This window comes from Hipposideros armiger, unplaced genomic scaffold (genome assembly GCF_001890085.2).
Source record: "Hipposideros armiger isolate ML-2016 unplaced genomic scaffold, ASM189008v1 scaffold_16, whole genome shotgun sequence".
NCBI lineage: Eukaryota > Metazoa > Chordata > Mammalia > Chiroptera > Hipposideridae > Hipposideros > Hipposideros armiger.
The window spans coordinates 6,265,990-6,292,074 of record NW_017731366.1 but is presented as its reverse complement, the minus strand read 5'-3'; the positions used below and the strand labels follow the sequence as shown (position 1 = coordinate 6,292,074).

At 40.7% G+C, this 26,085-nt stretch overlaps 1 protein-coding gene across 2 annotated transcripts in view; it reads left to right on the top strand.

Annotated features, from left to right (window-relative positions):
- Positions 1–26,085, top strand: part of ARHGEF26 (Rho guanine nucleotide exchange factor 26) — a 122,543-nt gene that overhangs the window by 73,819 nt on the left and 22,639 nt on the right. For both annotated transcript variants that reach the window (XM_019627378.1, XM_019627389.1), the window contains exons 10-11: positions 7,919–8,008; positions 16,438–16,592. In XM_019627378.1, coding sequence (XP_019482923.1) covers positions 7,919–8,008; positions 16,438–16,592 — 245 coding nt within the window. The remainder of the gene's footprint in view (positions 1–7,918; positions 8,009–16,437; positions 16,593–26,085) is intronic.

Below are 26,085 nucleotides of genomic sequence, written 5' to 3'. Positions count from 1 at the left end.
TGAAGCAGTAATCGCATTCATGAAGGCTCTACCCTTGTGACTTTTAAGCATCTTCCCAAAAAGTCCCACTTCCTAATACCATCATCTTTAGGGGTTAAGATTTCAATAAATGTATTTTAAGGGGATGCAAACATTCAAACCATAGCAATCTGAAATCCATCGTTTGCCCCATCAGTGGTCTGCCCATCCCATTGGGGAAACACAAAGTAAAGAAACTTTGCCTGATAGGTGCAAGGTTACCTAAAATCCTACCACCAGCGGACCTCCCCTTGAGGACCCCAAACCCTGTGCTGCCTCCTTAGAGGAGTGGGTGGGGGAGGGGAGTGCCTTTAGGAGAAGCTACTAGAAAGTTCTAGCCTTGGACATGCAAGAGATTTTGTCAGATTTTGTTTGATTGTTACTGAGAAGTTGAAAAAGAATTCACACAGACAAGAAAAGAGGAAGGTGGCAGGTATTTGGTTGTTGAATTAAACTAGGAATGATATTTAATTTTTTTTGAGCGTTTCACATCTCAGTTACAGTAGATGACCATGTTCCTTCAGGCAACACTTGCTCACTTGATTCAACAACGGTACTTGTAGGAAAGGCTGGGAAAATGTCATGGATCAGTGAGTTGCCTTATTCTGATATTGTGAGTATAAAAAAGCTCTCTGTGAAGAAAAGCTGTTGCATGCCCTGTGTTCTCTGGAGGGCAGCACTTCTTTCTCCCTTTCGAGCATGAGTCATGAATATCAGAATCATTTCCCTAATGTTATATAGAAACTGAAATTGCTAACACATCCAGCTCAGGAATTAACCTTTTTCATTTGTGAAGGTTACTGATGGGGTTTTGTAGATTCTGGGAAAACAATATCAGCATTTCCAACAGAAAGACTGTGAATAGAGAGCATTTAACGGTTCAAAATTAAAATGCAGGATTTCACTTGTTTGTTTTATCTGAAATGAAAGAAATTGGGAGTTCCCAATATTTATTTTAGAGAGTTTTTGCAACCAGACTCCACCTACGGCCCTTTGGGCAAGTCTCCCTAGATAGTTCTTCCTTCTTGGACAAAAATAAGCAATACCTCTTTGGTAATTAAAATGCTAATGACATTTATTTGTAGAGTGTGAATGATACTTCAGTGAAATTTCTCATGCATGTTTCTGAAGTGACTGTGACATCTTACTGAATTTGGGGCCTTGGAAAGACTAATAGACCTAGTCAAACAACTCAAAAACAAGATATTTCTGTTAAATGAGAAATGTGTTTACTTTCTGATTTTCTCTTCACATGCTGGGGTGGAGCTGGGGGGGAGGGAGATTTCTAGGGAATCTGATAGCTCAGCTTGAGCAAAGTGGTATCTGGTGTGTAAGGAAGGGGTAGCAGTCAGGAGATGGTTTCTTATGCCAATGAAATCTTCCCCGCTGCTCTCTTCTGTTTACTCTCCCGCGGAAAGAGAACTGCTTTAACGCCCACCTCATAAAAATTCTACTTATATTTGGAGATGGTATTAAGTTATAAGTGTTTCCCCTAGTGGCAAAAAAAAAAAAACAAGTCTCTTTAATATTGTCCTGTAACTTACTGCTTCAGCCATTTACAAAGAGGTAGATGTACAGCTATTAACATGAAAAGAACTCTAAGCTATATCATTCAGTGGGGAACATCAGGTTGTAGAATAACATGAATAGTGTAATGACATCTGGATAATAAAATGTTTTTATATACATATGTATGTTATCGATATATAGAAATAGCCCCAGAACCGTATACATCAAACTTTCAACCCTCCTTACCTGTGGTCAAGGGAGAGGAGAGTGGAAAGGAAGAACTAACAAGATTGCTATTTTTCACTCTTAAGTACTGCCCTGGAAGTCCTTAGTATTTAAAGTAAAAACTTTGTATTTAAAGTTTACAAAGGTATATTTTTAAAGTAAAGTGATAAGTGTACATTGCAGAAAATTTGGCAAATTTAAGAGACAGGAAATAAAATGTATCAGGAATTTTACCAGAGATAATGACTATTGCCGTGCTACTGTACAGCCTTCCCGTTAGGCTTCTGTGCAGCAATAGCGTATGGGTGTTCATGTACACTCCATTTCATTTGCTACTCTAAATAGTGATGCATGGAACGTCGCGTTACATCAATGAGCATGCTCATCTGACTACTAAAGATAAATTTCTAGAATTGGGTTTATTGGGGCAAAAATGCAGTTGTTTTAAAGGTCTCCAAGTGCCTTCAAGAAAGGCCATTCCCATGCCCACAGCCACCGGAACTCTTTGTGACTGTCTATCTTACTGCACACTTCCCAGCATCACATATTGTCTTAATCTTTGTGAATTTGGTAGATTGAAAAAAACTTATTTTTGTTTCAATTGATAATTCCTTATTAGAGGGATTGAGCTTTTTTTCCCCCCCCCCCCTCAAATAAATTTGGCTTAAAACAAAAAAAAATCCGTGAGTTAAATTTAATAAAACTTTGATAGATACTTAAGGAAGGCACAGCTTGAATACACCGAGGCTGATTTTAATAAAATGACCAGACCACACATACCCAGATTAGTGCTTTTACCCTCAAAACAGTCATTAAATGGAGTCCACTGATGATACCATTGCTTAAGATATTTGGGGAACTTTTTTGTTTTTAATATGCTTTCTGAAGCATATTCTGAAGTGAAAAAAAAAACTATCTTTTGCTGATGGAGTCAATATTTGTAAGTTTAGGAACTAGGATGATAACCCAAACTTAATAATTCCCTTTTTTCCCCATTCATTTTAAAATGGGATAACTATAAAGGAATTGTTCCTTTGTTTGTTTTTTTTAAGTGACTTACACATGGTCTCTAAAGGCAGTTTCTTTACACAGAAGCGTTTGCTGAGTGTTCATTGTGTGTTAGGTGCTGGGTTAGGCTGAACACTGGGCTTACAAATATAGAAATGTTACCACCTTTGCTCTCTAATCCTTTTGGAGAGACAAAGCCCAAGATGAGTCCAGAAAGACAAGTAGAGGGCATCCGTCTAGATAGGAACGGGTTAGTGGGTCAGAGTGGGGTAAAGGGTGTTCAGGTGGAGGGAAACACGTGTAGCAGTGTGCAGGCAGGACGGAGCGTGGCGCTTTGGCCGGAAATTTGGAAGGGTTGAGGCCCAAGATAAGAGCAGCGAGAGGTTAGGGATCGGTAGGTAGGTGCCAGATCGTGGTCATGCTAAGACTTAATTCTGAAACCTGTGGGGAGACTTTTCAGGATTTTGAGCCCCAGAGTTTCATGATCAGATTTGATCTTAAAAATATTGACAAGAGTTTTTGGAGGCTATGTCAGGATAGGGCAGAAGTGATGGCAGAGAATTAGGAAGCTAGTAATCCAGGGAAGAAGGGATTTGAGCCTAAGTTCAGGGGGCAGGGCAAAGGGACGATCGTGGACAACAGGACAGAAACGTTGAGGAGACTTTATGACTGCTTGGAGGTGGAGGACAGAGGAGAGGAAGGTGTCTGAGAGTGCTGAGGACCACGTTTTTTGGTGCGGGTACGTGGGTGATGCTGGGATCTCTTACGGAGACAGAGAACACTGGGCTGGGAGGTAGGGGGTTGATGGCGATGATGCTCAGGTTTGGTCATTCTCCGAGTTTGAGAAGGCTATGGGACATCCAAGAAGAGATGTCATCTAGGTAGTTGGATGTAGAGCCTAGGGGATGGAACAGGCCTGGGAGCATAGATTTGAAAACGATGAGCATATTCCTCCAGAGAAATCATACGAATGCCCTGAGCAGTGGCTGTCCAATTGGACTGCGCTCTGACATATCTCAACCCTTTCAAGATATTGCAGTTTCAAGCTGCCACAACCCCAGTCAGCGTATTTTCAGGTCCTAGCTTTGATCAGGTTTAGCCGTCAGTCTCTGAATCAGTGAACCTCTTCAGACCAATCAGACCTAAAATACGCTGTGACCGCAGGTAGGTGTAACCTCCAAATCTAGAAACCTGTTAAGCAATTGGAAATCATTTAAGCGTCCATCAACAGGGATTGAAGAAATACACTATGGAGAGCCCATATGATGAGAGCATAAATTGCATCACATCGCTCCCCTGTTGAAAGCCTGCCGGTGGTTTCTCTTTGCACTTAGCCTACAATCCAGACACCTTAAGAATTTGCGTGCTCTGCCCTTGGCCTGTCTCGTGCTCTGCCCTTGGCCTGTCTCTCGAGCTTTACGGCTTCCCTGTGTCAGGACCTTTGACTTTCTCGGCTCACCAGCACTTTCCCATGGTTGGTCCTTGGCGCACGGTGTTGGCTTTGCCTGGACCACTGCTCTCCCTCCTTACCTTCAGCTTTTAGCTCAAATGACCTCTCAGGAGAGGCCCCTGGCTCCTCCTCCCTCCTTCTTCCCCACTCGCCCGTTTTTTTCCTTTAAGATCTCAGCCTGTCATGACTGTTTCTCTCCTCTGCCCTTCTCTGAGGACCAAGATTGTGTGTGAGGACTGAGACTGTGTGTGCCTTATTAAGTGCTGTAACCCTAGCACCTGATACCTGCCAGGTACAAAATAAACTTTTTCATGTATGAATGTTTTATATATATATATATATATATATATATATTTATGTTTATATGTTTATATATATATATTAGGGGAAATGTTGGTAGTGAAAAAAAATCAAGTCACAGACAAGCATAGAATGATTCATTTACAAAAAACAAAACAAAAAAACCTTCTGTACATATATGTTTACATGTTCATATAAGCATAGGAGAAAAAGAGGAAGCATATAACTCAACCTTTTCTCACTTACTCTGTAGAGTGGGATTAGGTCAGAACCTTTGAGGGCCTATTTTATTTACTGTGTATTATTTTTTTTGTACAGTGAGCATGTATAACTTACTTTATAAAGGTAATATTAAAAATAAATTCAATCAAAATTTTCATCTTTTATTTTAAAAAATCACATTTGTCCTCATGGGCAGTGGACATTTTGTACAGATTTCAAATAAGAAATTGGACATACAAAGCTTGTTTCAGTTAAGGCCAGTGAACTAATTATACATTAAGGATAAAGGATATATGTAAAGGATATACGTAAAGGATAAACTCCTGTGTATTCCCTCTACTTTCAGTACTCTACTCATAGAAGACTTCACTTCCGACACTCCTGGTCGCTAAATGTGTGTGTGTGGTGGTTTCCACACCAAGCAATTTTGCTGTAGCAGCTGGGTGTCTTACAATCCAATTCAGTTGGAGAAAGCATCAGATCCTGCAGGATAAGGGCTCAGTCGCACAAGACCACCCTCACTCGGCTGCCAGTTTAAGTCCAGTTTGTCACCTGTGCTTCTGACTGACTGCCTATAAATCAGAGGTTCCTCCCACCCCCTCCTCGGTTTGATTCATTTGCTAGAGCAGCTCACAGAACACTAGAAAGCCACTGACTCACTAGAGTACCGGTTTAACACAAAGGCTATGAAAAGATACGAGTGAACAGCCAGATGAAGAGATGGGGTGAGGTCTGGAAGGGTCCTGAGCACAGGAGCTTCTGACCCCTTGGTGTTGGGGGCATGACACCCTCCGGCATGTGGATATTCTTATTCACCAACCCGCAGTACAGGGATTTTTATGGAGGAGGCTTCATTACATAGGCATGACTGATGAATTAAACCCTTGGCCGTTAGTGAGCAAGCCGATCTCCAGCCCCCCTCCCCTCCCCACAAGTCTGGGGGGTGGGGCTGAACGTTCCAACCCTCTTTCTAATCACTTGGCTGGTTCTCCTAGCAGTCAGCCCCCATCCCATGGTTAGGGGCTTTTCAGAAGTTATCGCATTAACATAAACTCAGGTGTTGTTGAAAGGGGCTTGTTATGAATGAATATAATAATATAATTGAAGATGCCCCTATGGCTCCTATATAGGAAATTATAAGGCTTTTACATGCTCTGTGCTGGGAACTGTGGACAAAGACCAACTATATATTTCTTGTTATAAGTCACAATATTATAGGCACTCATCAAAGGGCTGTGAATGCATTGGGTTTGTAGATAATTCAGTGGTTTTCATTAAACTGAATTTCCCTTAGTTTGGCCATCCTGGAGGAGTCATTGACCATCAGGTGCCACCTGATGAAGACTTCCCTGTTTCAGCAGCCTGTTGACTGCTCACACATGTTGCACATACCACTCTGCTGAGAATTTACCTTTGAAGTGGGTAGTTTGCCTCCAGCTGCTCTGATTTGGAAGTGAGGAGAAAGGTGTACTGTGTCCTGAGGTTGGGTGAGGTTCCCACGGGTGACAGTAAGGAGGAGGGGCAGAGGAAAGGAGCAGAAGGGACAGAGGCCCAGACTGTGTGAGGGACCTGTGTGTGAAGGGCGTGGTGTGATAGAGATACAAAACAGGCCGGAGAGGAAGTGATTTGACCAACGTATGGCAGCTCAACTGTCAGAAATGCGTCTCTGGAGCTTCCCAAGTACTAATTATTCCTTGTGAAAGATCTGCAATAGCCAAGATATGGAAGCAATCTCAGTGTCCTTCAATAGACGACTGGATAAAGAAAATGTGATACACACACACACACACACACACATGCACACACACACACAGTGGAATATTACTTAGCCATAAAAAAGAAATCTTAACATGTGCAACAACATCGATGGACTAGAGAGTATTATGCTAAGTGAAATATGTCAGACAGAGAAAGTCAAATACCATATGATCTCACTTATATGTGGAATCTAAAGAACAAAATGAACAAACAAAACAGGAATAGACTCATAGATACAGAGAATAAACTGATGGTTGCCAGATGGGAGGCGGATGAGGGGACGGTGAAAAAGGTGAAGGGATTAAGGAGTACAAATTGGTGGTTACAAAATAGTCATGGGGATGTAAAGTAAAGCATAGGGAATATAGTCAATAATATTGCAGCAACTATGTATAGTGCCAGGTGGGTGCTAGACTAATTGGGGGGATCACCTAGTAAATTGTATAAGTGTCTAACTACTATGCTGTACACCTGAAACTAATATAAAATAATATCGAATGTCAACTGTAATTGAAAAATTAAAAAAATAAACACTTTCCATGTGCCAGGCACTGTATCAAAAAATAAATACGGCCTTTTGAGCTTCTTTTGCTCAGCCTGCTCCAAACTCTTTGGAGTGTACTTTCTCTTCTAATAATGGCTCTTGAGCCATTCTCTACTGCTTGGGCCCGCTTCTGCTTCTTTGAAATGTATTGTTTCTTCTAATAAACTGTCCTTTTCTGCAACTTTACATCTCTGGTCCGTGTCTCCATTCTTCAGTTCCACGAGACCATGATCTCGGTACACACACACGAAAACACACATCAAAAAATCCTGCTTCGGCTGGCCGAGTGAATCAGTTGGTTAAGAGTTAGCTTAAGAATGCGAGCTCTGAGCAACAGGACCGCCGGTTCGATTCCCACATGGACCAGTGAGCTGCGCCCGAGCTGAGCTGCTGCTGAGCTGCCAACAGGTAGCAGGATGGCTCAGCTGGTGAGAGCACATGCTCCTAACAGCAAGACTGCCTGTTCGATGGTGGGCTACACCCGCCTGCAACTAAGACTGAACTCGGCATCTTGAGCTGAGCTGCCGCCTGGATGGCTCAGTGGATAGAGCGTGCACTCTTAACAACAAGGCTGCCGGTTCGACTCCTGCATGGGATGGTGGCTACGCCCACCCGTAACTAAGATTGTAACACAGCACCTTGCACTTAGAGGCCACGAGCTGCCGACGGGAAGCCAGATGGTGACTGGCAGGCCCTCCCCATCTAAGATTGAAGAACAACTTGGCTGGTCCCCTTCCCCAATTCCCCAATTCCCCAATGGAAGGAAGGGAGGAAGGGAGGAAGGNAGGAAGGAAGGAAGGAAGGAAGGAAGGAAGGAAGGAAGGAAGGAAGGAAGGAGGTTTCTCTCCTTGACCTCTTAACCCTCCTTATTATTCTGTTTTCAGTTGGTTCGTCTGTGTAATGAAGGCGCCCGGAAGATGGAAAGGACTGAAATGATGTACACAATTAACTCCCAGCTGGAATTTAAAATTAAGGTATTCTCATACTTTTTCATAAACAGATTTATGACTGTTATTACTTGTTATTGCTTAAATCTTATGTAAATAGAGAGCCAGTTGAGAGCAACACATTGGATAGGAATTAACTGTTCAAAGAAGGGCCATAAATTGATTCGAGAGAGGCTGGCAGAGGGAGTAGCAGCTGCTCAGGGCGACTCTGCTTTTGCTTATACTTGATCAAGAGACCTTTCTCCAGGCCACAAAGTTAGGGATTCTCTAACTAGCACGTTTTTTTGTTGTTGTTTTTCCAGGAACACACCAAACTTGGAGAAAGGCTAGTTAAAAATCATAGCATTTTAGTATGGAAAGGAGATTTCTTCAGTATTCTCAAAGTGGCCTGGATAACGATGGTGTCCCCTAAGCTGGGCTAGGGTGTTCTTCTAAATCAAACAGGGACCCTTCTTTTCCAGTTTGCAAAAAGTGTTGTTAGTGGATTGTTAGTGGACTGTTCTTTTCGAATTTGTTTTTGTCCCATAATTCTTGATCGAGTATGTGCTGCCTGTTCCTGCTTAGCTGACCCTGCTCAGGAGCAGATGACAGGATGAACACAGAGAAAATGACACTTGCTGGCCAGTCTTGGCCTTGCTCGGTCCTTTGTTGGCTCTCAGCTGAGTTCTTCATGGATGTGAATGCTCAAAATTGTGATTCTATTTTGTTTTGTAACATGTAGATTTAATTAATCAACTTAAAATGAGTGCTCATGCTTTTTATATATATATATAGTAAAAGTGTTCTAATTTACAGAGCGGAATTAGAGCGATCAGCCTTTCATGGCATGCTGCACACAGCAGAGTCTGCACCATGTCATAGAGTGTGAGGACCACTGATAGCGTACAGCGACACCCTTTTATTTTATAAATGAGGAAAACAAAGCCCAGAGAATAATAAGTTGTAGCAGGGTCGCTAGTAGTGGTGGTAGAATTGGGACGAGGGCCCACATGTCCTGACTTGCAGATCAGTGTAAACTCTTCCACCATAACTTCCTGACTCTTACTGGTTTAATTGCAGAAACATGACCCATAGTTTTTCTTAAACCAGACGAAGATGGGTGCTTGTTAAGAACAACACAAACACACACATACACATGAAGTCGTTATAATGTCCTTATACAGATATTCACAGCAATGTCAAAACCCATCTTTCTCCTGTCCTTCAAAAAGAATCCTGTTCTTCTCTGTAATTTGTTTCTAAATATTTTAGAAAATATATCCGGTAATTTGTATAGCTGAGAAATGCCATCATAGGCAAAAGTAAAATTATCCTTTACTTATAAAATTTCTCCTGGGAAATGCCGGTGGTTCCTGTGTCTACCAAGCAGAGTAATGGGTTTACTGTGTCATCCCACAGCAAGCAGATCACACCATCAGCAGCACCTGGGTAAAACCACCACACATCAAACTGAACTGCCAACACATCCACCTTTGCCTGATTCAACCACGCCTGCCTCATCCTAGCCCTATGTCCCCATCAAATCTCACTCATAAATCATATAACAGCAGCGACTCTCTTTTGCCATCAGGGCATTCAGTTTCCCTGAAAACTTTCGAGTAGCTTAGAGCTGTGGCATTTCTCAGCCAACATAAAAGCCTTTGAAACAATTTTATTCAGTACAGAGACGCAGCAGGGAAAACAGAGGCCCAGGGAGAGGAAGTGATTTGGCCAACATCACATTTAGTTTGGCATCGAAGTCAAGTCTAAGTTAATTCCTAGTCTGGAGCTTTCTCTTTTTGTTAAAACAAGCCATCTCGTTAGGTTAAAAGTTACTTCTTTTACTCCACACCTACTAAGGTCTCTTTATCTGGACCTTTTCTCACCCCTCTCTAAGAGAAAAAATATATATCTGGACATCAGAAGTATTTTTGTTCCCTCCTCTTCAAAGATAACCAATCCCTAATTTTTCTTTGTAAAGATGATAAATCCTTCCCTAACTCTTTTTGATTTTCTTTCTTTGCTGAAAATCAGCTGGTTTAAGATTTTTTTTAAGCTCTATTTCTCTCGAAATCAAAATTAATTTGTAATTGAAAAATGCTTACCCCAGGGGTCTTTAAAAGTAAGTGATTAACATCAACTGAGTTCATGAGTTTTTGGTTCTTTTCTTCTTTTGGTTCATGATTACAGTATTTGCAAGCTTAAAGGAAAATTGTCTAAGTTTAGATTTATAATGCAATTAATTTGGTCCACTTAGAAATATGAATAAAATCTTAGGACTTTATTTCTCTAACACTTTATGGGTAACGATGGACATTTTTATTCAATTCATTTGAAATATGAGAAGATAGAGGCTCAAAGAAGTTAAGGGATTTGTCTAAGCACATGCATTCTTTCAACAAGTTTAATGAGCACCTTCTTTGTGGAAGGCAGTGGGGAGACAAAAGCCCTCGGGAGCCATACAGTCTCATAGAAGACTACAGAAATACGAAGGAGTCAGCAAAGTCTGCAGCTGTCACAGTAAATGGAAGACTATTGAGAATACTGAACATGAAAATGGGTGGTCAGTTCTAAGCATGAAGGATAGAGGGCTGAGGAGTCAGGCAAGGCTTCATGCTAGAGTTATGCTTGCGCTGAATCTCGAAAGGTGAGTTAGGAAGGGTCTTCCAGGAGTAAAGAGCGGGAACAAATGCACAGGGCATGATTTCAGCTGCTGTAGCCCAGGAATTGTATGCATTCGGTGTGGACAGAGTTGTAGTGCCAGGGGAACAGGGCAGAATGTGTGCGGCAGGCAGACATGCACGTGGAGGACGTTGTGTGCCAAGAGGATTTGCTGAGCAAGGTCATTTGGAAGCCACTGAAGCAGGGAAGTGACACAAGCAGATGTGCATCCAGTAAAGATGACTTTAGCAACATGGGAAAGGCCTTTCAAACTTATTCCAAATCCAGAAGTCATTGAAAGAAAAACTGATAATCACCTATATAAAAATTTTAAAAATGTTTCTATAGAGGAAAACATAAAAGCCATAAAATAAGGGAAAAGCGAAATAGCAAACTAGAAAACAAATATTTGCAGCTCACATATAGACAAAAGGGTTAATATCCCCAACATATAAACTCAAAATGATAAGAAAAAGATAAAGAAAAAAAAACATTAGAATTTTGCAAATTAGAAAACTGCCAAAAGAGGAAATACAAATGACTACTAAACATTTGAAAAGATTCTTTACTTCCTTCAGAAGAAAATTGCTAATTGAAATTAAATAATGTATTTTCCCTCCTAGATTTATAAACAATTCAAAAGTTTGATTATACATTTTATCAGTGAGATTGTAGGGAAAGGCACTTTTATATGTTGTTGGTGGGAAAGATGGTTATAACCCCAATAGCGGGCAATTTGGCAATAACTATCAAAATTATAAATGCAAGTTACTATGACCCATGATTTTTACTTGTAAGAATTTATCCTGTAGATATACTCATAAATGTATAAAATTACACACACACACACACACACACACACACACAACACATAACACATACAGTTACTCATATGACATTTTTTTTTGTAATTCCAAAGGATTAGAAACCAGCTAAATATCTGTCAATAGAGGACTGATAAAATAAATTGTAGTGTACCCAAATAAGGTAAGACTGTGCAACTAAAAGAAAAAGGAGTGAAGCAGAATCTTAGATACTGATATGGAAAGCTTTGTTCTATATTATTAAGTGAAAAAAGCAAGGTGCAGAGCAGTAGGAGAAAGAATATAAAATTTGCTTATTATAAGAAATCTCTGGAAAATTATAGAAGAAACTAATAACGGTTACTACCTTGTGGTGAGCAATAGCCAGTAGGTGGGAACTGGGTAGATGACGACCAGGGTGGGAAGGAGGTTTTTCACTTAGCCCCTCTTTTTTTTTTTTTTTAAGATTTTTATTGGGGAATTGGGGGGATGGGAACAGCTGGAGAATTGGGGGAAGGGGAACAGACAAGTTGCTGGCCTTTTTGTTCTTCAGTCTAGTTGTGGAGGACGTTGCTTCGTTGGCCCAAGTTGGCACCATCATTGCGCTATTCCCGGGCGAGGCAGATCAGTCGCCGGCTTCTGAACGGCCGCTCACTGTGGCTGCTGGCCGCTCACGCTGGCTGCTGGCTACATACGGTAGCCCATGGCAACCCACTGCAGCAAGGGCTGCAGCCTACGCCGTCGCCGGTGACTCACGGCAGCCCAGCTCCAGGTTGAGCTGTTGTTCAGCATCTTAGCTGTGGAGGGCAGTGTCACTGGCCCTCATATGTGGGATCCGAATTGGGGCCCTTTGGCGTCCCAAGCCAGTTCTTAACCATCGCGCCACTCGGCCGGCCCTAGCCCTTCTTTTATAGTACTTTTTTTTTAAATCCCCCTGCACACACCCACATATCAAATTAAATTTATTACTTAAAAAAGTGTTACGGTAGCTAGATGGAGGATGAGTTGGGAACACAGGAGACTGGAGACAGAAACCCAGTTCGGAGACTGGAAGCAGATGTGGAGAGGCTGGCAGGATGGCAGTAGTGATGGGACCCCAGGGGTCTAATGTGGTTGCCTGGATGGAGATCTCCACCATCCACTTAGACAGGGAATCCCAACATGGAGGGGAAGGTAGTGAGTTCTGTGTTGGCTATGTTTGCTTTATGATACTATCATAGCTGTTACTACTAGGAAAATATTGAGTATTTACTATGTGCCACTTTCACACAGCCTCATTTAATTCTCACAGGAACCCCCGGAAGTATCCTTATTATTCCCATTTTAGAGTTGAGGAATCTGAAGCTGGGGATATTAAATAACATGCTCAAAGTCATATACCAGGAAGTTATTGAAGCCTGGATTCAGACCTGCAGCCAACTCCAGAGTCCACATTCTTAACAGTGACAGTATAATAATGCTGGCCTTTTTCTAATTTGAAGAGAAAAAAAAAAAAAGCGTGTGTGCACGCGCACACACATAAGTATATATGTACTGTAATGCATTATGGATGCGTGTGTGCATAAACACATTTGCATATGCTTTTCATTTTTAAATGTGTAGGTTTCTGGAAGAGGGTCATGTGCTACACAGTGGTAATGCGAGAGGGGAGAAAGACTCCACTGGATTGGCGCCTCAGAAGCCGGTATAAATTAGAGGCGGACTCTGGAGCCGGCCTGCCTGACTTGCGTCCATAGCGCCGCCACTTGCTAGCTGTATGGCGTTGGGCATTGCTAAACGTTCACGTCTGCCTTCCCTGAGCTGTAAATGGGGCTGATAATAGTACTTTGCCTCACGGAGTTATTGTGAGGATTAAATTAGTAAATGTAAAGGACTTGGTAAAGACCTGATTCTTCGTAAATACATAGTAAGTACCATTCAGGTGCTTTGCCAGATAGTTTCACAGACATGGTGGGCGTATTGTAGCATTTTAAAGAGTGAGTGGGGGTGTGCAACAGTTTAAACAGATTCGATTTTTCATTCAAGATGCTTGGTGGGCAGAAAGGAAGGTGAGGAAAACACGAAACTAAGATCAGAGAGGAAAGCTTTGTCTGTGTCTCAAATCCAGTGTTTTTTCTCGCTAGACTTCAGCTTTCTCTAAGTCTCCTCCACAGAGTTGGAAAGGATTATTTCTGGTCTTATAATGGAAAGTCTTACCCTATAATGCAGCACATGGAGAAGCTGAGGATTCCCAGGCTATTCTATGAGCCATGATTTAAGTGTGACTGAATAGGGTCATCATGGTGTGTTGATAGGTGGATGGGTTTACTGGCTGGTGTCTGGGGGCCTTGCAAGCAAGTAGAAATACAAGATATAACAGAAAATAAATGAAGAATTCTAAGGTGTTAACAAGTCTTTGCAGTGTAGAAGAGAGTTTAGTGGTTCCTTGAAAAGTTAAACAGAATTACCGTATGACCCAGCAATTTCACTCCTGGGTATATACCCAAAAGAACTGAAAACAGTTGTTCAAATAAAAACATGTACACAAATGGTCATGGTAGCATTATTTATTATAGCTAAAAAAAGGGAAACAACCCAAATATCCACCAACAAAATTAGTGAAGTGATAAAAGGTGGTATATCCATATAATGAAATAGTATGCAGCCATGAAAAGGAATGAAGTTCTGATAGATGCTACAACACAGATGAACCTTGAAAACGTTAAGCTAAGTGAAAGAAGTCAGACTCAAAAGGTCACATATTGTATAATTCCATTTATATCAAATGTCCCAGAATAGGCAAATCCATGGAGTTAGAACGTAGAATACTAGTTGCCAGAGCCTTGCGGGAGGGCAGAGTGGAGAGTGACTGCTTCCTATACATGGTGATTCTTTTTAGGGTAGTGAAAATGTTCTGGAATTAGTGATGATCATTTCACAAGATTGTGAATGTACTAAAAGCCACTGACATACACACACACACACACACACACACACATACACACATATATGTGTATATATATACACACACACGCACATACATACTTTGTCATGTATGTCATATACTATTAAATGATTAATTGATTAACTTTACCTCAATTAAAAAAATTTTTGTCTCTCTGGTCCATAAAATTAGTTAAATTTTATGCTGAGGCCAGTTTTCTAGGATACTAAGTAACACAAAAAAGAATGAAAAGTCTTTTCTCCATAGGAGTTATGTCAGTACCTTTAAGGATATATTCTTTTCATGAATTTTTTTTCTAGTTTTTAATTCACACCTGGATTCTATGTAGTCTTAGAGCTTCTGAATGCCAGAAATTCACTTATGCTCCCTTTGGTTGTTCTGATTCTTTTATTTTGATTGTTTTCATAGTTTCTTCTTTAAAACAAGAAGACTATTTAAATGAGTTTAATCTTCTGACAGTAAATTCTGAATAAAAAGAAAACATTTATAATATTGGAATTTTGTTTCCAAAAGAAGCATAGACATATGGAAAGCCACTGTCAATTCTAGACGTTCATTAGAAATTGATTTGTGCCTAACAGAGTATGAGGAATCCATAAAAATCAATCTGTTCTAAAAAATAGTTTTAAAAACTTTCTTCCCCTATCCTCTAAACTAAGAACAGCCATAGGGTGGCATGTACACTGGAACTTAACCATAATACTGTCCTGGGTTCATCCTGTAGGGTTACACGCAATAGTAAGGCAGCATTGTGTTCCCCGTAATTGCAACCCTTTGGCAGGACCCAACCTGACACACGATTCTTTGTGGTGACATCTTGTGTGTGCTGGTCGGGTTCTCCAGAGTTATCTAAGCAATCTGTCTGTCTGTTGGCCTTTTAAATTTCAGCCATCCCTGTTGGATAATCATCTGATTTGAGATTTGGGGACTGGCAACTCTATGAACTTCCTTAATAGCAAGCTTTGCAAGTTTGAGGTCAGCCATAATCTTTCATCTTCCTTTTGAAACCTTCAGGAAAATAGCATACTCGTATAACTGATGAGCAATCTTCTTATAAATGTCCTTTACAGAGTGAAGAAAAAATATGAAATCCTTTCTTAGCCTTCTTATTTCCTCCCTAATACCTTCGATTCATTTAGCTATTTACAATCATTATTCCCTGAAAAGGAAGACATTTTGTTGCACTATATACCACTGTGGTTATCTTTTGTGTGACTAAAATTTCTTGCTTATTTTATGCATATATATACTTTTTTAATCAGATTTTTGGCAGTAAGCATTTCTGGTAACTTGAAAAACAAGAGCTCTCAAGGGTAAGGATTATTCTGTGGTTTTGAGAGTTTTCCAGTTGGAAACTGGAAACTGAATTTTTTAAAAAATGTATGTAATTTCTTGTGTACAACCTTTTCTATGAGATTAAGATGGATTACTTTGGAAAAGCTTCATTTTCCCAGCCAGAAAATGGCATGATGCTTTCGGCGATGAACTTCCATGAACTTACGCGTAATAACAGGTGTTCTTTAGAATATGGCTAAGTGGATAATTAGTAGACAAATCAAAAATTTGCGGGGGTTCTTTTTCCTGTTGATAAAGTCTTTTAGTTCATAAAGTGAGTGCAGACTTTTATATTTGTCTGTTGTTAACTATAGTTATGGTTTTCCGTATGTTTAGATTTTGATTTGTGATACTTAACATACCTGCAGTTGATACTGATAGATTTCATTTTAGGCTTTTCAGTTTTAAGTGACTCCTTACCAATCTTCATTTTCACTTGAGAGTGAATGGAAGGGTAATACTTTTTGGTTGTCCCAAAAAGTATTTTCTCATTGAGTTTTTGTTGTCCTAGAGACAAGTTAATAGTTTTTTTACAATGGAAAATAAATTGTTCTTTTTCACTTACTGTTGGAGAATTATTATACGTCTCTAATTATATTTCACTGTTATATACCTATAAAATAATGATGTGTACCATAACATGTATCTTTTGTTTGAATGCAAATTTTATATTTTACTTTCGATAAACGGACTTTCATTTGGCTTTGGATGCTGAGTTCTTCTCTTCTTTGTAGCCTTTCCCTCTAGTCTCCTCTTCCCGGTGGTTGGTAAAGAGAGGTGAGTTGACAGCCTATGTAGAAGACACTGTGCTTTTCTCAAAAAGGACATCCAAACAGCAAGTCTACTTCTTCCTCTTTAACGACGTGCTCATTATCACCAAGAAGAAGAGGTAAGCCTTTATGTGGTGTTGCTGGCTGTACATCTGGTTTTAAAGCTCTGTAACTCAAATGCCAGTGAGAGATGATCAGCCTTTAAAAGCTTGAGATGTTAGAGGTATAGTTTCTACACGTGGAATCATAGTAGCATCTGTGCTTCATTTTCTTTGAATTACCTGTCGAATAAAGACTCATCATTATCAGCAGCATCATTCTAGCCAGCCTCTAGGGAGCTTTTACAGTGTGCCAGCCACTGTTCTAAGCATTTTTACACTTTTATATCATCAAGTTCTCATGGCATTCCTGGGGAGATAACACTTATTCCCAGTCAGCATTTTTCAAACTTCTTCTCCATAGAACCTTTGTATAAAACAGATAAAAGTTGCTTTAGTTGAGAACAAGCTGTGGCACAAATCTAGTGCTCCTTGTAACTGAATTTAAAATCCACTGCTCTTAATGATTGTTTGTCTAGAACATTTCCCCGTGACTGGGAAGATGTTAGCAATACTCCAATATTCTCGTCTTAAGGAAATAAAATAAATTGGTTGGATCTCTCTCTCTCTCTCTCTCTCTCTCTCTCTCTCACACACACACACACACACACACACACATCAACTCTGCCTTTCTCTAGGGAACATTATTAACTGTACTCAATATATGCAAGATTGTAAAATATTTTCCTGATGGTCCTTTATAAATATTCCATCTTTCCTAGAATATGAACTCAGGGGGAAAAAAAAACAAACAAACAAAAAAACGTAAATCGGTAGTGTGTTACTCCCACATACAAGGCGATGCTGGTGGGCTGAATTGCTGGTATACAACAGCAGTCAGGGTAGTCCATGGGGTACAATTTAGACTAGGCAAAGAGAATCATGGAAACAGGCTTCTATGAATATGTGAAATAAATGTCCAAACTTATGAAGTATTTATTTAAATTCTACTCCTGAGTTGCTGACATTTTAGCTGGAAAATTCAGACTGAATTGAAATAGAGGTGGAGCCTTTTCTTTGTGCTCCTTTTAGTCAGACTGTATTATGATTTCAGCTGCTTGGCTGCCTAGCTTAAACGAAAACTTTCTATGGTTTACCCTAAAAAGCCAAAATACAACTATGATAAAGCCATAAAGATGCTGATGATTATTTTTCATACTTAGGAAAATAGCGTTTCCATAACTTTAAGAAGAAATTATTTCTCTTACCAAGGGGCAGTTTAACTAGTTCTGGTACCTAAGTACATTTTACAAATAAAGATTGGAGAGGCGTCATAATTTTTGTATTTTTATGTTTTGTTGGTTTCCTATGAGATACCATGTTTCTTTGGCTTTCTTCGAGATGTCTTTTTTTAGGGGAGAGTAATTATATATGACTCTTCAAAAGCCAGAGCCCTTGACTTTTAACATCTTCCAGCTGTTGAAATATCTGTTGTCTCAGTGGCCCCAAAGCTTTATCTAAATGTTTGATTTTAATGATAAACTATACCAAAACAATTTTAGATATAAATGTAGTTTTGATTATGTCCTCAGTGACTTGATAAAGCCATTAAGGGTATTTAAACCAGTGTAGTACAGCTTTTAGCCTTGAACTTGCATACAACTACCCAATAAATACAGACTTTTGAAAGTTAGTGTTAAGCTATATGCTATTCTACTTAGCAGCATGCTTTGCCCCCCTGAGGAGATCTTGCCATTACATTTAGCCCACATTTATTGACTCAGGTATGTTTGAAGTTGTATTATAAGAAAAGACAGAGCATATTGTATGTCAACTATTATTAAATATAAATATATATATATGTATATATATATATATGGTCATGGGATGTGGAGTATAGTGCGGGAGTTGAATCAATGGAATTGTGATAGATATGTATGATATGGGGGGGAGTGGGGCTGCAAATTGGGAGAGGGGTATTGTCACTTTGAGGGGTAAAAAGTATAGCTATTGCACTGTGTTGTACACCTGAAACTAATTTAAAATAAATAAATAAATAAATTTTTAAAAATAATAAATTAAAAAAAAACAGAGCAAAATGTACAGCTCCAATGGAAAGGGCAACCTGAGTACCTAACTTTGCCTTTACCAACATGGGAATTTTCTTGCCCTTACAATTAGCTCAACATGTTTCTAAGGTACTCTTGACTCGGAGAATGGCATTGGAGGCTCAAATCGTTTATGACCTGAATCAGTGGTGAAGGTGGCAAGCAGACCGCAGAGGCTTGATAAACAGGCTTGGTTAAAAATGTGCAGTATGCACAGCCGTATTTACTCTGCAGCTTCAAGGAGGCAACTGCAAATGCTTCGCATGCCAGAGGCAGCAGCGAAGGAGATACAACATCTTTGAACAAGGCAATAATTTAGGCTTGGCTACCAGGTACAGATAAAGGATAAGTACCTGTGCCAGCTCTGTACGGCTGACCCAACCACCCACTGCCTAATTGTAATTCCAGGGTTCAGTCAAGGAGCTTAGCTGCTGGGTCTCCAGTGGTGTGCAGCTTTAGGGAGGCTCCCCGGCCGGCTACCGGGAGAGATAGCTTGGGAGAAGACGTACTGGTCCCTCCTCCTCCCCAGGCTGGCAGATGGTTTATGCTGAGCACGGCCCACACATGGCTGGGGAGTGTGGCCGTCTCAGCTTGCCATCGGGCCATTATTGCTGGAGCTTGCAGAGCGGTTCCTGACCACAGGGCTGTCTTCTAGGACAGGAATTTTCACTTTTTTTAGACTATCAAAAGGAAGTTTTAAAGTTTCCATTAGCTCTGGGCTGTTTGTGACTCACAGTGTTAATAGTGTCTCTCCTACCACATTTCGAAAGGATGCATGATCAGTGTGAATATTTTGGATGAGAAAATGAATTCTCTGGTAGCTGATGCTTTGACGGCAGACTACCTGGGTACTTCTAGAGCAGAGTTTGCAATCTGGCCCTATTGAGGCCTGACAGTTTTGGGTCGTGGGGCTGCCCTGTGCTTTGTAGGATGTGTTTAGCAGCAAATTGATGTCTACCCACTATTGGCTGGTGGCACTTTCCTCCCACTTGTGACAACCAAAAATGTCTCTAGACAGTGTCATATGTCCCTGGGGGACCAAATTGCCTCCAGTCGAGAAAGACTGTACTAGAGTGATGGCAAACTGCCAACCAGCATTGCCTTCACGGGAGTAAAAGGATGCAAGCCTATCAGACCTGACACAGCAATAACAGTAATATTGTAATAAAAAGGGATAGATTGGCATGTTGTACTCTTAGATTAATGAATAACTTATAATAGGCAAGCTTTGCCTAGTAATAACTTATTTATAATTATCCATTGCAGAGTACAGACTATGCCCCATGTACAACCTTAGGGATTAAGTACTATTTTCCCCAGTTTTGAAATGTGAAAACTGAATCCAAGACCTAAATAGGTTCAGAATCCCAAAACACTGTTTTAAGATTCTCATTAAGCGTCTTGTATCTGGCTTAGGTCTTCCCTCCCAATTTCTTCTGCAGCTGAAAACATTTTTTCTCCTTGTATTAGTATCTTACATTTGCTGTAGCAAAGTGCTTAAAACAGTAAGAATTGATTGTCTCATGGCTCTGGAGGAAGAAGTCTGAAATCAAGGTGTCGGCAGGGCCACGCTCCCTCCGAAGGCTCTAGAAGAGAATCCCGCCTGACCTCTTGTGGCTCCTGGTTGCTTCTGGGATTCCTGTGCTTGTAGCAGTGTAACTCCAACCTCTGCTCTGTCTTCATATGGCTTCTTCTCTCCCACGTCTCTGTGTTCCTTGAAATCTCCCTCTCCTTATAAAGGACACTAGTTACTGGACTTAGGGTCCATTTTACTCCAGAACAATCTCATCCTAACTTGATTACATCTGCACGTGTACACGTACCAGGGGTTAGGGCTTCAGTGTATTTTTTTGGAGGGCACAGTTCAGCCCAATACACTCCCCCAGCCCTACACCACTACCTCACTTAAATGCACTGTAATGTTTTAAGCTAGTTCTAGAACATACTTTTATTATTTTTTTAACATCCATTGATGCCATTTTTCGCAATTTCGGGATGTCATCATGGTCATGTGATTAGCTCTAATTGGAGGTCTCGTAGGTTACCTTCATCGCGATCTTCTCCTTCAAACCTTTTCTTCTCCAGGGTCTCTTCCCTGCTCTGTAAAAAGGCTCTCTGCCTATCTGGCTGCTCCACAGTAAACCTGAAAGACTGCTTTCACTCACAGTTCTTCACTGCACTTCCCTATCCCGCCAGTCACCAGTGTTGTAAGCAGCCCATGAAATTGCCTCTCTCACATAGCTGCTGCCCTTGTACCAGCCACCTGGAATTCGCCGAAAGACGCACCTAGCTGGATTCATGCCAGCATTCCTCCCTCCATTTTACGTCGCACAGCCCGAGCGTGCTTTTGAAAAGACAGATCTGCTCAGTTCATCCCTTGCAAACTGCCCTTCCATGGTTCTTACCTCGCACTTAGCATTAAGCCTCCCTGAACCACCTTTCTAGCCACCGGGACCTAGCATATGTTTCCTTCTCTAAGTACTCGCCCGCTCCCACTAATTCCACCCCATCCCAGACCTTTTGTAGCCCAAGTCCCTTTCATTGTTTAGGTCTTAGATTAATTGTCAAACCCAGGGGGAGTTCTTATCCAGTCCTCTAGAGCGGGTTTATTTCTTCAGCTTTGTGGTCCCATAAACCCTGTAATTTCTTTGCCATAACATTTGTGTTACTGTGTGTTCATATCTGTCTTATTGACTTTTGAAGCCTCAGTGTATAGCCCAGTGCCTGGCCCATAATGATTATTTGTAAATATCTGTTGAATGTCAGCCAATTGTGTAGATGACTAAATATAAACAATGTGACTAAAGGCATTACTCAGAGGACAGCCTCCCATTTCAACCCTCCAAGCTAAAATTTCTCTGAATTCGCTTTTATTTTTAAAAGATATGTGATATTTGTATTCTGTTCCATTACATGTTCATTCTTAAGTAAACATTTTTAATTAATTTTGGCAAAAACTCTGGAGCTCATCATCAGCTATCATGTCCTCTGGAGTTTTACCTATAGAATGCGTCTAGATCATTATTAGGGCTGTATTTACAAACTGCGCTCTATAGAGGCAGAAGTGTTTTTGGCTTGCTTTTGCTTTGTACTATTGTATCAGCTAATGTTTTGAGCTGCACGCAAAAGTATACTCATACAAAAGGGTTTAAGCAATAAAAATGTTGAACTATCTCTCACACACACACACACACAAAGTCTGTAAGTTTGGGAATGCTTCGTACTCTATGTATTTATCTTTGGGAGATTCACTATTGGATCACTTAGAAAGTTTTTGGCTACATGTAATCGAATTCCCAAATAACTGTGGCTCAAATACTGAAGGCACTTACCGCTCTCCAAATATGAAGACTGAGCATGGGCAGTCCGGATCCAGCGGTCACCAGAAATCCAGCCCCTCTCCAATCTTCACCTATGCTGTGCTCTTTAAAAGACAGATCTACTTTTTGTCCCCCGTGCATCTAGCTTCATGGTTGCAGGTGGCTCCTGCAGGTCCAGACATCATGATTTCATTCAAAGACCTGGAAGGGGAGGCAAGGGTGAGAATCAGAGGCTGGCCAGAGGGACTCTTGCTTCAAGTGGCTTTTCTTTTATTATCAGCAGAGGAAAACCTTTCCCAGACAGTTCTCAGAAAACTTGTATCTCATGGGTCAGTCTTGGGTCATAAGATTTGTCATTATAAACGAGGCTGGGAAAGCCTACATGTGACACGGGGGAACAGCAGAGCCATGATGGTTTGGGTTCAGCCATGATGCATGCCCTGGAGCTAGCTGGGTGCACTGGGACATGATGGACAAGAAGCAGAGGAGGCTGGCAGCTGATTAGATAAGAGACATTTCCAGCCACAACTAGGAAGTCCTCCTTCCCACAAAACACCACTTAGTAACACCCTGCCTGTAGGATAAATGCGGGGGTGGAGGGTGGGTATTAGTTTCAAAGGAGACAGAAGTGTTTGGAGATTTAGAACCCACTTTCTTTTGGCTGGTGTTAGGCACCCAGCTGTGGTTCCCCGAGCATAACCTTGGCAGTGCCTTTTTGCTTCCACCGGGCCAGGTGTGTCCTTCAGCACATTTGGAGCACACAGATAGAGGGGCCTGGTTTGGCGTTGGGCACAATCCCAAAAGAATGCTGAAATCTGGTCTAGTCTTGTTATCTATAATAGTAAATGTAATCATGTTCCGATTTGTTTTCTTTTCCTGAGCTCTCTACCCACAAATGATCTAACCATGATGTTTTCGGGTATTCCCTGTAGTTACATGAGTAGTAATAGTAATAATGCTGATAACCTATATTATCGGGCGTGTACAGTGTGCCATTCACTGACCTCAGGGTATATATGCAACATATCACTGAGTTATCACAGCAACCTTGCCTTATTTCCATTTTACAGATGAGGAAACTGAGACAAAGAGAGAGATCAAGTCTCTTTCTTAAGGTCTTGGCAAAGCTAGGATTCTAACATGTCTCTGACTTCAGGGCCTTTCTCTAAACAAATGCTTTTTATGTTCATTACTTCCTGACTTCATCTGCTAGAATATTTTCACCTTTCCCCATCCCAGACTCTGATTGGGAACAATAGCCTAGAAACTTGCACCTTTTTTGTTTGTTTTAATAAACACCTTTTCCAAAGCAAGTTTTTGTTAAGTACTTTTATAGCCATACTGGTTGTAGGAGAAAATTAGAACCAGTACGAAATTGCATTTGTGAGCTTTCCTCTACCTTTAGCTAATCTAGCATCAGAGTGTAAAGAAAAGATTCCTTTTCATAACATTTCCTTCCTGTAGACATTCAAGACAGATTTCCACTTCCTGATTCCTGTTCCATAAATATTGTGTATATTGACATAATTTGAACTTTGTGACACATTACAAATCCTCAGGGTAAAAAAAAAACAGATTTTCTATAATAGAATACTACCAGATCATTATAAGTTCAGGGATGTAAGTTACAACTTGCATTTTCCAAAGTAGTTTGAATGCCCAGTGGCTTAAAGCTGTGCATGCTCCCTGGAAAGGGTCATGGCCTGGTTTGGCCCCACTTTGAGGTTTTCCACTTGGAAGCCTTTACCATTATAGAAAGATGAAGTCACCTGACATTGTTTCTCTTCCTCTGAAGAATAAACCCCTTCCTTGGGAAATTAAGAGTCTTGGATAAACGAAAGACAATAAGACCCTGACTCAAAGCGCTTTCGTTCCTGGAACATACAACTTATGTTATTTCTGACCACTGTGGTATCAGGTTCTAAATTCACGAATATAAGATGGGGTGGGAGAAAAACGAGAGCCCCTTTTCCTTTTTCCTCCTCCTCTTTTCCTCTGGCCACTCCACACACCCTTGATTCCTCTGATGTCATGAGGAGTAAGGGTATTGTTTCCTCTAGTCTGTACGAGGAGCTGATATTGCCATTCAATGTTGAAAGCTGCGGTGACTGAGAAGCACATTATTGATGTCTGGAGTCAGACAGACGGCTCAAATCCTGGCCATGTGACCTTGGACAAGTTACTCTTAATCTGTCAGAGCCCCCAGTGTTCTTATCTGTAGAATGAGTGTAATAATGCATCTTGTTCACGGAATTTCTGTGAGAATTAAATGAGGAGTGTAAAGCCCTGAACACAATGAGTAGTCCCTGCCAAGTGACTGATACATGCTGAGTGTCATTATTATTCCTAGTATTGTCATTTTCTTTAAAGATCAAGTTATTGCCCTTCTGCTTCTAGAATAGTCTATTGTTTAAAAACATGATTTGAAACTTTTAGCCATTGCTGTACATCTGAAGGCCGTGCTGCCCTCTGGGGTCAGACCTGGGTTTATGGCCTCCGAAATATGGCCGTGGGGATAAATGCATTTAACTCCATTCCTCTCCCTCCCCATCAATAACCCATGTCAGATGAACCCAAGGAAGCGAGAGAACCATTGATCTACTTTTATTTTTTATAAGTCGATGTGAACCTTAGGCACACTTTTGTAGTCGTGATATTCTCATAACACCCCTCACAGCTGATTAGGAGACACTATAACTTTGTGTCTGAAAAGAAAGTAAATTCGGAGTGTTTTTCTCTTTCACTCAAGGAAGCTGGTAGAAGTCAACTTGAATTGGGATGTGGCGCTTACCCCGGTAATTTGGAGTAACCTTGATACTGGTTTAGGAAGCTGCCTACTTGTTCTTCAGAGCTTGCTGAGTTCTGGTTATGCCCAGGAGGAAGCTTCAGCCAGGTGCTAACAGCCTCTCGGGCCTTCCCATCTCCTCTTTGTCAGGGGCCATGGGTTCAGCGCATCCGTGGTGACAGGAATGGGGCCTTCTGGTCCTGTTGTGAGTCACTGGCCATCTTTGTTGGTGACAGTGAATCATAACAGATCTTTATCTTACCAATGAATGTGATCCTTGTCTCCACCATTTGTTATATTCTTGACAATGAAATAGGAAGCATGTGGCATGTTTGTTAGTCTTTAGAATTATTTTGAGGGACTGAGCAAGTAAGGCTGTTTGAAATCAGCTTCTGGATAAATACCGTGCCTTGATTTGCTGGTCAGAGCACTTGCCGAATTATTAATGTCTCGACGTAAGTATTTAGCTGTAATTATGCTGAGCCCACTTGCCCATTTGCAAAGTGCCTGTAGTTATCAGGCTGTTAACAAAATGTCAGGGAATTTAAATGCATGATGATCTGTCAGGAAAATTAAAAGTAATAGCTAACTTTTACTGGCTGTGAGCCAGGCATGATTATAAGGGCTTTACATGCAATAAGATGATAAATGTATTGTCTCATTTAATCCTCACAATAATGCGAAGGGATTGGTATTGTTTGCATATGAGAAAACTGAAAGAGAGGATCAATAACTTGCTCAAGATCACAAAGTGAGTGAGTGTAGAACTCGGATTTTTATAGACACTCTAAATCAAGTCTGGACTCTTAACTATTATACCATATTTATTCCTTTAAAATCATATATTATTTCACTGAAAATTTATTTGTATAATTCTAAAATTACCTTTGGTCGCGTGAAAATGTGTTTTGACTTCTTAACTCAAAATAAGTTTCAGTGCACTCCAATATTCTCTGTCCCAGAAATGTTTAACTGTAGAGTATTTTTATTCCAGTTAAGCACAAGATCAAACATGGGGATTTAGAAATCATGTTTTCAGGCAGGGAAGAGAAACACGTTGAAATCTGCAGAGGAAGAATTCTTATCCATGTCTTGAAGGAAAGTAGGAAGACTCTCCTTTGATCTTACAAAAACCACATGTACTCATGTGGCTCAGAGCACTGGGAGAATGGCAGGGCCCTTATAAATCCCCGAGACAAAAGCAGGAGGGTCTAGGAGAGGATCTTGGAGAATGACCTGAAGGGAGGAGGACTTAGAAATGTCACAGAGGCATTGAAGAAGATAGAATTTCAGGGGGTCACAGGTACTCAACATCCTCAAATTCTGTGGATTTCCTGAATGGAGGTGAAATCCAGGTCATT